Source organism: Amphiura filiformis, unplaced genomic scaffold, assembly GCF_039555335.1.
Source record: "Amphiura filiformis unplaced genomic scaffold, Afil_fr2py scaffold_32, whole genome shotgun sequence".
In the NCBI taxonomy this organism is placed as follows: Eukaryota; Metazoa; Echinodermata; class Ophiuroidea; order Amphilepidida; family Amphiuridae; genus Amphiura; species Amphiura filiformis.
The window spans coordinates 405,795-420,817 of NW_027305496.1; the positions used below are offsets into that span (position 1 = coordinate 405,795).

General features: G+C 37.0%; 1 protein-coding gene across 1 annotated transcript; it reads left to right on the forward strand.

Annotated features, from left to right (window-relative positions):
- Positions 1 to 800: 800 nt before the first annotated feature.
- LOC140143912 (uncharacterized) lies at positions 801 to 14,093 on the forward strand. Its single transcript, XM_072165741.1, has 7 exons — positions 801 to 1,017; positions 1,284 to 1,478; positions 2,251 to 2,340; positions 3,166 to 3,306; positions 5,430 to 5,582; positions 10,498 to 10,681; positions 11,513 to 14,093. Exons 2-7 carry the CDS (start codon positions 1,296 to 1,298, stop codon positions 11,545 to 11,547), a joined length of 786 nt encoding a protein of 261 aa, XP_072021842.1. The 5' UTR covers positions 801 to 1,017; positions 1,284 to 1,295; the 3' UTR covers positions 11,548 to 14,093.
- Positions 14,094 to 15,023: the final 930 nt, after the last annotated feature.

Consider the following 15,023-nt stretch of genomic DNA (forward strand, 5'->3'; position numbering starts at 1 on the left):
TATTATTGACGCAGATAAAGAAAGTGGCATAGTGTACATTGTATTATAGACATGTGATTTAATATTCTATACAGCACCTACACGTGTTCCTTTGTATAATTGTAATTCTCAAAAATAAAAATCACAATTTTGATGAACGATTTCAAAATCGTTACGGATTAAATGCAGTAAAATATATCCACAGCATACAGCAATCGCCGCTAATTAGTATATTGCATTTTCAGTTAGTGTATTGGAAACAAAACCTTGGTTTTACCTGACAACAAATCGAATTTTCTTGTAATGGCAATATATATGGTGTACATGCGCAAATCGTAAAAACGTAGAATAGAAACTCTGTGGCAGGCTCTGTGGTGTATCTCATATCGTGTAAATGGTATGCTTAGCCTGAGTCGCTCGCCCTATCTCGAACAAAATCGCCATGCGTAGCTGTTGAAAAACGAGAGGATTCGCCGTACTATCACGGCAATTTTTAATGACGCTGTGAGCGTTTGGCAGTGCAGTGTACAGACGATCTCCGAATGGGCCTGTACACGAGCAAGTATTATCGACAATCCAAATTGAGAATTGTTTCAAACTGAAAATAATGAGTCATCATGATTAAAGATAATAATTATTATATATAGTACAATTAAGCAAAAGTGCATCTTAATGACAATTGCATAGTAATTAGGCCACCGTTTATTACCCAATTATTATGCAGCAGGATAACCAATAACAACATATACATAATATTATATTCGCCACGCACAACGTTTTGTGACCAGATTCCTGTGAACTTTACGGTTGAGAAAACACTGAACAATATTTAGTTAACAATTTTGGGTACAACAGATCTACTTCGTGGTTCACGCCACGTTTGACCAAGCGTTATTAAATGACGTTTGGGTACGTCTATAGAATATGCGTGTGAGTAGTGTGGCAGGCATTTTCTTTCGATTACCCCAGGCTGTAATAATGTAATGTAATGTTCATGAAAGGAAACAGATTTCTATGATATACCTGAGCCAATAAGCGGTAAGTGTTTTTATTTGTCATTAAAATTTTGTATATTTAAAATAGAGAAAAAAAGTCAACTCAACATGTGCTTTTTGACGTTTCAGGAGTAAAACGAAACAATAGGTCTGCACTATTCATAGAGTGATTATACCATTTGAAGCTATTGGACAAATAATTTCGTTTTATTTTACAAATGATTTTGATAATGTATTGGCTATTTAAATTTGGCTAATGTTGTAATTTATTTATGTTATTTTGTTATCTATTTTTTTGACTGATTTTAGGGCTCAAACACTATGTGTTGTACGTGCAAGTCGTGTCGTAAACAATGCTGTCGAATTATACTCGGGATAATTACTATATTTCTCGGTCTTCTTTCTCTCGTGGGCGGGATCCTGGTATTTTGTGTTAATGATGGCAATGTAAATGACTTACAGAATGGGACGCAGTTTTATGTCGCAATATTTGGTGGATTATGGGTAAGTGTATATTTGAATACATGAATACAAAACACACCCAAGTCCATTGACAGTGATTTTGAGAAAACTAAACAAAATTGTGCATCATTTTAATTTCTTCAGTAAGCGTTACCTGGTACGTAAATAGGGCAAGTTTAACATGCAAATGAGTATGCCGGACTTGGACTGTGTTGTGAATCACATATGTGCATTCTTTACCCTTTGCTCTCAGTCATTTATTCTTGATCTGTGCGCGTTCAGCTTCATTTCTGCGTTCTTACCACCTATTCCGTCAACATGTTGCTATCACCTCAATTTAGCACGTCGGCCATCATGCCCTGTTTGCGAGGACACTATAATATGTGTGCAAAAACCACCCAAGTCCTTAGGATTTCACATGCTCAATAGACACACGTAGAATGGTAGAGTGTGGATTTGTGTTGTTCTTTTTTACATATGATATGTATAAGCAACAATTTCTCATGCTAAATGAATTCGGCCATATGGACTGAGGTGGGCTTTGTATTCAGGTATTCATTTATATTGTGGGTTACCATTACGGGGGTAGGGGCTTATTTGAACTCCCTTGCGTTAAAGTCCATTATCGAAAAAGGGTTTATACATCATCATCATTATTATTATTATTACTATTATTATTATTATTATTATTATCATTATTATTATTATTATTATTATTAGTGTTACTATTATTATTATTATTATTATTATTATTATTATTATTATTATTATTATTATTATTATTATTATTATTATTATTATTATTATTATATAGGCTATTCTGGTTGGAATTCTCGGAGGATGCTTATTGCCATGCTGCTGTTGTTGTTGCAGAAAAACTGACGATAGATGTAGGACTTGTTTGGTAAGTAAGCCTATAGACGAATCCAATTCCACGCATTCCTACACCTCAATGGCAGCCATAGCTGGGTCCCCGTCGGCTCTATCTCACCTACAATGTGAAATGATGCGACCTTGGAGGGTATTTTAAATTGCATTCTATCACCCGTGTAGACAAAAGAATGATAACAGTTTACAACACAAAAGAATCTAACATCGAATTTTAAGCGGCTTTAATCCAGCCAATTGGGCAGTCACAACACCAGTTGGGTGCTGCGGGGACCCAGTAATGGCCGACCAAATCCTGACCCTGACTTGGCTCGTGGAGTCGTCTATACAGGGTCTGTAAAAGTAATTATCGCTTCTGTTTTCCCCTTACAACAATTTCATGCGAATCCACATATTTGAGAACATCTTGTGAAAGTTTTGAATGCAAATTGATATCGCGGTCGTATGATTCTTGATCTATAGCTAATGTCATGTAATATGTAGGTCATAACGTAAGAGGTCATTGACCTTTGTAATGGGTACAAATGTCAAACACATGCTTTTTGATCCATGATTATGATTGAATTATCGTTAATTGTCATTTTCTTGTATATCATGTGATAAAAATAATTAACTATTTCATTTGACAACAGAATGATGAAAATGACGCATGTCTGAGATATTTCAGGAATAAAATGACCTCTGACGTCAAAACACACCACTGGTGCAATGCAATCGTTTGCAGTTTTCACAAGTGATGATGCCTAAATCTGGTCATTTATGTTAATAAATCACTCCTAATAGTAATAGGACAACGCCAACCATTTACTAATGTTTCCTGTTTAATTTTGTTTGATTTCAGCTCGCACTGGACTTCATAAGTGCATTATTAGTAGTGGTATTGGCGATTGCCTTGTTGGGATCTGATATAAAAGCGTATGAAAGCATCAAGGGCAAATACGATAAATGTCTAATGTTTAATGATGATGAGAGTTCTTGTAAGGTATTTACAGAATTATTCTATTTACTATTACAGGGCTGTCAACTCTCAGGCATTGGGCGTGAGTCTCACCCATTTCTCACGGTCTCACGCCAAGGTAGTTTTATCTCACGCCTAGTAGTAAATATCACGCAAGGAGCTGTCAAATGAGTAAAATCTCATGCATTGTAAAATAATTTGTTTGTCCCTACCCCCTCCTCACTTTTGAGAATCTAGGGGGCGCCGTGGCTCAAGTAATCATGGGTCAAAATGAACAGTGTAGTCGGCAAAAAGTACGCACCTGTTCGACAGTGTCTCACGCCAAGCAATTCCATAAAGTTGAAAGCCCTGCTTATTCTGTACAAATCCAATACAAAACCATTGTTACTTGCCATAAAATGTTAGCTTTTACTGGCAGATAAATCCCCTTTTAATTTTGAGCCGAACAACTAATATAAGGCAAAGCAAAGAAAACTACCAATACGTATCACTCCTTCGGTTGTGTTACGGTACGATCCTTCGTTGCGTAGATCACCGTTCCGCACGCCATGTACGTACTGTGTTATAAACATCACATATGTGTTCGACTAATATTTCCATCGTAATAATAAGCGACGGTTCCTGCGTTTTATTCAAAATCTCGGATTTTGACAAAACTGCAGCACCCAGGGTCTTGATTTTTGCAGGTTATGCTGGTTTAAAGGTCCGTGACCCGATCGACAGCATCATCCCCCCGATTGTTCTCATTTTTTTTCTAGGGTCTGTGGTTTTTGGTATCATTTAATAAATTATATTTTTCTCATTACCATCCTGAAATTTGACGATCCAATTTGATGTATTTTTGGAGAAATCAAGAAACAAACAGGCTATACTGGTAACCACCTTCGACATTCTGGGTAGGAAAAAATGATTCCGTGAATAGGAGCCGTTTACTCCCATGCCAATTCGCACGAACGGAAATAGGTCCGAATCCATGAGGGCGCTATAATGATAAACGCTTAAAACAAAAATAAAGAAATACATAAGGGATTAAAAATATGAGAAAAAATGTCCCCCACTATAAAATTAATTATTTAATTAATTAAAAATATTATAAAAATCCCATTTTTTCATTAAAACAGTTCCTAAAATAAAAGATAAGTGTAAAATGTACGTGATGATAATATACAAAATTAAAAGGAAATGTATCAGGGTCAAATTAAAATAAAAAGAATGAGATATTTTGTCAAAAGAAAGATGAGCGTAGTGGTATGGCGAAGCACTCGACGGGAGTGTTGTTTCTGGATGCCGGACCACAATGCAATTCATGGTACCAACGTATTGGCTTACTAATTGTGCTAATTATTCACTTTTACGCTGAAAATGTTCTCGTTTTGTCACATAGATGCACAAAGGGGACAATATTTGAAATTGTATGTAAGTTTGAAGACAATCCATATCCTAAACTGATAGGGTTACCCCCCTTTAAGTACAATATAATCGTGTAAAAAAACCCAGAATTTTGAAACATATTGATGGCGTCCTCCTCAGCAAATGTTATAATATGGCTTTAAGGCGTAAAGGCACTTTAGGTTATTTTGCTAAAATAATACAGTTTATTTCAGCAGAGTACTATACATGTTTTGTCATGTTGGCATTAAACAACAAGTATTTGCAACAGAATCAATGTCACACGCATCCATCTCCTAAAAGCTCACACAAAATCATATCAAAAGTCCCGGAAAATCAGAGTAGTGGAACAGTGCCTAATTTGCACAAATTCAAAACGGCAGCTTATGTAGGTAAAAGCTGGTTAAAATCCATACCATGCCAAATATATACCAATGTATTCATTATATAGCCACAAATGCCAAATGCTAATATTTTAGGGTCCACATGTGTCGGCAATTGAAAAATGCTCCAATTTTAATCAATCTGATCTCCAAATTAATTGTTCATCTGCCAAAAAAAAAATAAATAAATAAATAAACGTATGTTTAGAAATTTTAGTTCGTTTCGTTTTATTCTCCTGGTGGAATCTATAATTATGTGGAAGAAAAAAATAATGAGTTATACAAAGCAAATATATTGAATGAACTCATTTTCATATGCGGTGAAATAGCCTCACTGTAGATAACAAACCAATCACCTACATTTCCCTCAAACAGACCGAGAAGGCGACTTTCAACGTTTTAGTGGCGTTATTTCTAATAAGTGCCTTTGAATTCATCATTGGTTTGGCAACAGTAATCGCCGTTTGTTTCAAGATCAGACGATGGTGTAGAGGAGAACCCGATGACGAACAGGTGGATCTATTTCGTGTAAGTAGTCTATTTTCTACACTGGTTCGTAGTGTACGGACCACGGCTGTGGTTGTTTCAGAGTGCGGTTTTTCTCAATCGATTGACCTTTTCGGTAAATCCCATAAGCCTTTGGGAGTACACCTGAGAACTCGTCATTTGACGTCACGCCGATTTGCAATGCGCACTAACGATGTTCGATAAACGACGTGCGCATCGGCGCAGATCGGTGTGACGTCAAATGACGAGTGACGTGTACTCGCAAAGGCTTATGGGATTTATTGAAAAGGTCAATTGACCATCACTCTGTGGTCTGATTTTCACTATTTAAATCAATATTGAAAAATACTACTTTGATGTTTTGCAAAAGTTCATTCTACAAATCACATACTTTGAAAACATGCTTGATTAATTGTTGTTAATGAGTGTTGTTGTTTCAGCCCTCTTAACATAACATAACATAATAGTGCACAGCACTATGTTGAACAAAGGGGAAGTCGTGCGATTTTGTTGTTAAAAGCAATTTCTCAATTGATTTCATTACATTGAAAGGTAAACATGTTTCCATTTTTTTAAAGACCGTTCAGTGCCTAAAATCCAAGATGGCCGCCGTGATTGAAAATTTGCCATATTTTACTCATAAATTGCGCTTTAGTAGGGTGCAGAATGGAAGTCCCATTCTCGGGTTGAGTACAAGAAGTTTTGAAGGTGTTTCTTAATAGATTTGAGGACGCTGAATAAAATGAGAGGGGTCTGCACCATCGAAAAGTGTGTGGAACTCTTGGTAGAGGGCGTTTTCAAAATGGCCGCCAAAATCCCTTAAAATCACCATAACTTGGTCAGAGAAGCACCTAGCAGCACGATTCTGATGTATATACCCATGTTTTTAGGGTCAAGGAATCCAATAGAGTCATTAACAACAGCCTTTGACCTATCATTCCAAGATGGCTGCCAAAATTTCAAAATGGCCGCCAGTGAAAATTAATTTGGCTATATCTCAGGTGCAGAAAGTCCTAGAAGTATGATGCTGGTGTCTATACCCATGTTTACAGGGTCTAGAAATCCATTGGTATAATCTAAAACAGCACAGGACCTTAAATCCCAAGATGGCCACCAAAATGTAAAAATAACCACCACTAAAATGCAGAATTTAGCCTATATCTTATCTTATCAGTGGTTTATACGGCCTTATCCGGGGTTTATGATCCTTACCTGGGGCTAAGATACCTTAACCTTAGCATAACACAGTCTAAACCCCAGATAAGGTATCTAAACCCCAGATAAGGCGCCGTAACCCCAGATTAAGGGACATAGATTCCAGATAAGGCAGTCCAAACCCCAAATAAGGTGCCTTAACCCTAAATAAGGAACATAAACCACAGATAAGGCATCTAAACCCCACGTAAGGTGCCTTAACTCTAGATAAGGATCGTTAACCCCGATAAGGGTCGTAAACCCCAGATAAGGCACCTAAACCCCAGATAGGGTGCCTTAACCCCAGATAAGAGACGTAAACCCCAGATAAGAGACATAAACCCCAGATAAGGCAGTTTAAACCCCAGATAAGGCGCCTTAACACCAGATAAGGAACGTAAACACCAGATAAGGCATCTAAATCCCACATAAGGCATATAAATCCCAGATAAGGCGCCTTAACTTCAGATGAGGGACGTAAACCTAGGATAACACAGTCTAAACCCCAGATAAGGCATTTAAACCCCATAAGGCTCCAAATAAGGGATGTAAACCATAAGGGATGTAAAACCCAAAAAAAGGGATGTAAACCATAGATAAGGCAGTCTAAATCCCAGATCCATTCTTTAGGCATCTAAACCCAGATAAGGCGCCTTAACCCCAGATAAGGGACGTAAACCCCAGATAAGGCAGTCTAAACTCCAGATAAGGCACCGTAACCACAGATAAGAGATGTAAATATAGGATAATGCAGTCTAAACCCCAAATAAGCTGCCTTAAGTAACTCCTGATAAGGGATGTTAACTGGGGATAACACAGTCTAGACCCCAGATAAGGCATCTAAACCCCAGATAAGGGACGTAAGCTCCAGATAAGGCAGTTCAAAAAACCCAAATACGGCACCTTAAACCCTAGATAAGAAACACAAACCCCATATAAGGCAGTCTAAATCCCAGATAAGGCATCTAAACCAAGATAAGGTACCCTAACCCCAGATAAGGGACCTGAATCTAGGATAATGCAGTCTAAACCCCAGATAAGGTGCCCTAACCCCAGATCAGGAACGTGGATCTAGGATAATGCAGTCTAAACCCCAGATAAGGTGCCCTAACCCCCGATAAGGGATGTGAATCTAGGATAACGCAGTCTAGACCCCTAAACCCATTACACTGTTGTCAATGGGAAAATGGCTGATTTTGGGTGAAATTTTCTCAAATTTAGAACTCTCACAGTTAATATAGTAAACGCCACCAATATCAGGTGTGTGATGTGCCCTGATTAATTTGATTTAATTTAATTATTTAACTTTGTTTACAAGCTGAAAGTATTTCATGTTTCATGAGATGGGAAAGCCCCTTGTACGTGCAAGATAGAATAAAACTGTGATTGTGTGATTTTAGTGTATATTGTTGTTATATGTACCAACCATACTTTATTTTCAATTAAAGACTTAGATTTTGTTAGCTTAATCAAACAGTGTATTTGTGTTGTGCATTCGTGTGAGTTCGGGTAAAAGGTGATTTTGGCCTTGAGTCAGTACGACTCGTAACAGGTGAAACTAGATGATTTAATGATCAAATAGGTTGAAATGAGACTTTTCTTGTTTAAATGCACTGAACCGCAAACAAAATGGCATTGCGCCCTCGAAGCTGAAAGATACAATTAATTAGATAGGGCGAATATATGCTAAAAGGTGTCATATAATAAGAAAAATATACCATTTCGAAGCATCAAAACCCAAAATGTACTTTTTTGGCAATATAACTTGGTCAATTACAGTGATTTTAAACAGTCTTTTCAGATGCCACGCAAATAAATAGTTCATCATTTCCATGCATCGCCCAGGCCTAAAATGGCATTGCGCCCTCGAAGCTGAAAGATACAATTAATTAGATATGGCGAATACATGCTAAAAGGTGTCATATAATAAGAAAAATATACCATTTCGAAGCATCAAAACCCAAAATGTACTTTTTTGGCAATATAACTTGGTCAATTACAGTGATTTTAAACAGTCTTTTCAGATGCCACGCAAATAAATAGTTCATCATTTCCATGCATCGCCCAGGCCTAAAATGGCATTGCGCCCTCGAAGCTGAAAGATACAATTAATTAGATAGGGCGAATATATGCTAAAAGGTGTCATATAATAAGAAAAATATACCATTTCGAAGCATCAAAACCCAAAATGTACTTTTTTGGCAATATAACTTGGTAAATTACAGTGATTTTAAACAGTCTTTTCAGATGCCACGCAAATAAATAGTTCATCATTTCCATGCATCGCCCAGGCCTATTAGTGGTGTATAACTATGCACTAGTGCCATGAATAGGTACTGTATCTGATATGCCGTCCATCTTGGACCTGGCAAGGGGTCTGGTTATGTAAAACATTGTGCTTTTGGTTCAAAGACACAATTATACACTTGGAAACGTGATCATAAAAACAAACTCATGCATTTATATACATTTAAGCAGTATATAAGTAGCCATATTGGTCGCCATATTGAATAATAATCATAATTCTAGAATATTAAAGTTATCTTTGAGTGCATGACACAATGCTAGTTCCAGTGTTTGAAATTTAGATTTTGAGCATACTTTGAGAGGTATGTGGCTTTTTTTTGCATGTGTCAGTCAGTTTTACAAGATTTTGGCGGCCATCTTGGATTTTACCACTTACCCTGAATATTAAATCTTTCTTTGAGTGTCTGACACAAGGCTACATAGTTCCAGTGTTTGAAATTTACGTTTTTAGCATATTTTGAGAGCGATATATAGCTTTTTTTGCATGTGTCAGTCAGTTTTATAGGATTTTGGCGGCCATCTTGTATTTTACCACTTACCCCGAAATATTAAATCTTTCTTTGAGTGTCTGACACAAGGCTACATAGTTCCAGTGTTTGAAATTTACATTTTTAGCATATTTTGAGAGCGATATATAGCTTTTTTTTGCATATGTCAGTCAGTTTTATAGGATTTTGGCGGCCATCTTGGATTTTACCACTTCCCACGAAATAAAAAAATGGAAACATCTTTTTTCCCATTATTTACCCCCACAAGAGACAAAATCAAGTGAAAGTTTGCTTTTAACACCGAAATCACACGACTCGACATAGTGCTGAGCACTATAACATAACATAACATAACATAACATAACATAACATAACATAACATAACATAACATAACATAACATAACTCAAGAACCACAGAACCTACAAAAGTATATCTGTGATATTTGAATTCTTCTACACGCTCGCTATGAAATGATCAATGCAATTTTTGCCAAAGCTAACTACCATTCGCAAGATACTGTAAAATATTTCCTAACCTTAATATTATGCAATCACTCGCCAAATATACTTTTTTCGGCTTATACAAAGACTCATAACATCAAGGATTGATAAAGAATTATCATAATGACGTGCTAGGTTGTGCTTAGCGTAATGCGTGACTGCTGTATTCTTATGTCAATTTAAGCGAGCGGAAGTTGGGAATATAATTGGCGCGCGCAGTATGAAAAACGGAAAAATATTTATAATGTTATTTTGCCAATTATAATCCAAACACAATATAAAGGGCTAATTAAGTTTTGTAGGGGTGCAAATGAGCACCTCTTGATCAGAAGACGAAGGAATTTATTATTAGATTATTAAATAACGTTCGCTATGCCAGATATTACAGAATTGACTTTGTCTAAATGGCAAAAACTAACAGACAAAAATTCATCTTTATACCTAGGTTGTCGAACCATCGAGATCTTCCCATCCTTCGGCACACCAACCATATCAGATGCCCCATGGGGTGAGACCAGGATACGACACCAGGTACAACCCACACATGTCACCAGGACAGGGGTCAGGATATGACCCGCGACGTGGAAGATCTCATGACCCCTATGTGCACTATAACAATCACGGAGGAGGTTGGTATATGAAGAGCTTATTTCCGAAACGTGTTAAGTCCACAAACCCATGTTTCTGATTTACCTGTGCAATATTGCAATGGGAGGTATTATAATTTCAGTTGAATGCACCATTACAAAGCAAACAGTGGATGCATGCACAGTAACAATACTGTGTGAGGCTTTGTTTCTCAAATGAGAACAATAGTCTGCATATTGTTATGCAGCATTGTTATGGTAAATAATAGCTTGTTGATGGTACAACTCATTGTTGTAAATGTCAAACTTGTCAAAGTAATTGTGATTGTATCACACCAGTAAATGAGACACATGGGGTTGTGGACTTAACACGGTTTGGAAATAAGCTATTCATTATGTACAGTTACTATTTTTACTTTATTATATCTACAAAGGTACAACCAAAACAGGCACATTTAGGCTCAATAACTCCTGGGCCCGATTTGCCTATGACAGGACGGATTGGGACTGTCGGAAGTAACACCCTACTCGTTTCGTAACTGACTGCAAGCTACATTGTACAAGTATAGGCGTGGTACTATTGTACACAGGACCGGCGGCTTATGCGTCCGCGTCGAAGAACGGTTATGACTTTTCTGGTTATTGTTTTCCAAGTCCAAAATATAGGCCTATCATGATGAGAGCTGAAGTCTGAATTTAACCTATAGATTTTTATTATGATTGAAATTACTCTTTTATGCTTGTTTATCATTTGGTGAACAAAATAGTCGCTCATCCCCTCTTAATTATTCCTTTAATTTTTTAAATATTTTTTGCATTCATTTTTCACCATTAACAGTCATCTTAATTTGTTCTGTTTTTTCTTCTTTTCAGCTACTTATAATCCAGGTTTTGGAAGATACATGTAACGTAGCAAGCGGAAAGGACATCACACTATATTTTCTACTTCCAGAGACAACACCTTAGTTCATACTAGCTTTGGGTTTGTTGCCCAATTAGCATTGCGCTGTCTTGAATTTGATACAAAAGTTACGTCAGTTTTTCGCCTCAAGCTGTATCTCAAGAACTACATCAGCATTGGGCCCATCTGTACACTTATATTGCACGGCCCCTGAATCTTCATCATGTTCATTGTAGTATTCTCAAGAGGACCGGACAAAGTCATAATCCAACGCAAATTTAGGGTTTATCTACCGGAAGTCAATTTGTGCCGAAATTCCTTCCCACAATACAATATGCGTATTGCATAACAAAGGAGATTGATTAACCTCCGAACTGTATCTATTGTTATGCAATTCTCCTATTGCATTTTGGGGAGAAATGTGGGACAAATTGACTTTCGGTAGAGAAACCCTAAATCTGGCGTATTGATCCAAATGTGAATTTCTTCATTTCACTTTATATATTAAAAGGAACAACAATAATTCTAAGCGTTCCACACTGCACTGTACAACATGATGCAGTCATGTCTACAGTAGAATTCATCTCGACCTTTGCAGGACTTAAACCCCATTAAAAGCTATTAAACCAAGATAACACTCATTGAAACAGCTCAACTGATTAAATCGGATCTTCTCTGGTTGTGCACATGTGTCTGTTTTACATGTGCGATATCGCAATAAAGCTGGTATTATAGCTTCAGTTGGGTAACCGATTATAAAGGAAACGAAAGGAAACAATGGTATGTGGACCTTTGTTCACGAAATGAGACAATGGCCTGCTTTTTGTTAACCAGCATTCTTCAAAATGAGCAACATAATGATTGTTGACTTAACACGGTTTGGAAATAATTTCTTCATATTTTTGGTGTTATCTGTCGTTTACATATCCTTCCTAAATTACAAAAGTGCGACCCTCTCCAAACACCTAAATTAGCTAAAAATTTAGGACATTTTACAAAACTATATTTTCTAGAATTTCATAGAATAGTTTAAATGTAGCTTGTACCGTTTTTTTGTGGCATCCTTCAGAACGGAGCGGTCCGTTACCAATATAGCTCAATATTTTCGGTCAAATCTCCATTCAATTAACACGGGGAGTTGGCTAGCTATGAGCTAGCTATGCTTTGCCCTCACTCATATTCTACGAAAGTGCGACCCCTTCTGAACATCTAATCTAGCTGTAATTTTAGATCATGTTAGAGAAATATATTTGCTAGAAGTTTGGAGAATAGTTAAAATATTGGCCGGTTATTTTTCACACAGTGATGTTAACTAGGCAATGCCCATATACCTATAACATACACTGTTTGTAGAGGCCACGCGTCAATGGTGAGAGCACTGTGTATTGTGTATAGGAAAACGGACAGTAACTGGAGTATGATCTACTTAAGCGGTATACTTGGACCGCTTAAGTAGTGGCTTAAGCTGTATCTATCCACAATGACTTAACAGTTGGTACATGTTTCAATGGAGAATCAATATTTCGACCCCCATTTGGCACCCTGGTGGTGGGTTTTCCCCCGTCTGCCGCTCGATTGCAGATTAAGTAACCAAGTATTATGCTGAGCTGCCTCAGGGTCCAGACCTAAACACAACGACGATTCTGCAGATGCGTTTATTGTGAAAATGGCGTCTGCAGTTACGAGATTACCGATGGATAATAAGACGCGAATTTGACGTTTTATTCTCGGATTTTATGAAACAAAATGTTATTTATGAAATGTTAAAAAACAATTGAATTAATATAAATCTAAAATAATTTAACAGAAATCCTTCAATAAAATCAGGTAGGCAAAATAAATATTTAACTTATTTAGCCGGCCGGCACGCTGACCGGTAACGGTGTGTTTTGACTTTTGTTTATTTTTACTATGATGGTAAAAATATTTATGAGGTCTAGTAAAAAATATATAACATGTTCCATTGCGGGAAAATATTCAAAACTACTGGTCCCTCGGTGTTTGATGATTTGACTACTTCCTCCTCCACTGACGCGTCGGAAGTAGTCAAATCATCCAACACCTCGTGAAAAAAAAAAAAAAAATGGCTATTTACAGGGCCGCACGTTTGTTTCATAGCCCCTCTTCAGAAGTATTCATTATATTCGGATTTGCTCTAGTAGCATTCGATGCAAAATTTGTTATTGTATGGGGTTCTTTTTTATGAGCCTTTTTAAAGCGCTTAAAATGGCCTGAAATGGGACTATAGCAATCTTTCCAGCTTTTTCTAATCTTTATTGCCATAAACTTTGCATGTAAAATGTAAAGGTCCATTAAAAAGAACTGTAGAAAATGCTAATTGAGCAAGTACATATGCAACGCACTAGTTTTCGAGAGGGGGCTATACAAATTATTTTTTATGTACTGAATGACCCTGGTATGTATGGTCTTTTCAAAAATAAAATATTTAACCATAGGTAGCCGAGCCATACTCTTTATAAAGGGAATGTTTGTATTGTATCCTGAAAATTAAAGAAATTAACCTCTGGAGGTTTCCATCAATTCTAGTCTACAGTTACATCTCGAATTTGTCTAGTGGACCATATTTATTTAGAGTACCGTCGATAATGGGTACGGGGTATTGGCGTACCCAAGATTTTTCAGAGGGGGTGAGGAGGGGATAAAGTGAAGGAAAGGAGGAAAGGAAAAGTGACTTACATTGGGCTCAAACTTCAATCACGACAGCCAGCATCCCACAGGGAGGCAAGATGTTTGGGGGATGTTCTAAAAGGGGGTGGGTGAAAGATGTTCCGTAGGCGGAGGTATATAGTAGCTGCCACCAACCCGGCCACCAACTCCAGCCCGTCTTGGCTACGCAGCGTAGCCTACGCTGCTAAGACGGGGAAACGCCCTGGGTCTGGGGCTTAGGAAACACATAGAACATCGCCAAAAGTTAAGGACTTTTTTCATTCATAAGTAAGTTGAGCAAAATTTAATTCCTCCCATTAAAAAACAGGGCCCTGAATTTCACTCTCGGGTCAGCTCTCGGAGGTCCTGCCTGTTATGTTATTTACTTATAAGTAAAGCATTTTTACTTTAGAGCAAACTGATTAAAATCACTAGTATTTGCTTCTTAAAGCAACGATTTTTATTGTAGCTAATTTTAACACTTATTCATCTTTCTTGCCTTTTGTGGTAATTTTAATTCTATATATAAACTCTAAAAGTAGTGTAAAAATTGAGGGCGCTATTTATATATGTTTTAAATTTAATTTAGCCAAATAATATGAGCTATTCCTTTCATTTCATGATAAAATGTTTTAATGGCAGTATACAAGTACCTATCCATTGTAAATATGTAAAGATTAAGGTAAATTGCGCCATCAATGTTCACATTTAGTTAATAATGACTACATGCATGAAACAAGATAAAGCACCGGTGTAACATTTGCTGATGAGGACGCCTCAATTTATTTTTCAAAATTCTGATTTTTATACGATTGT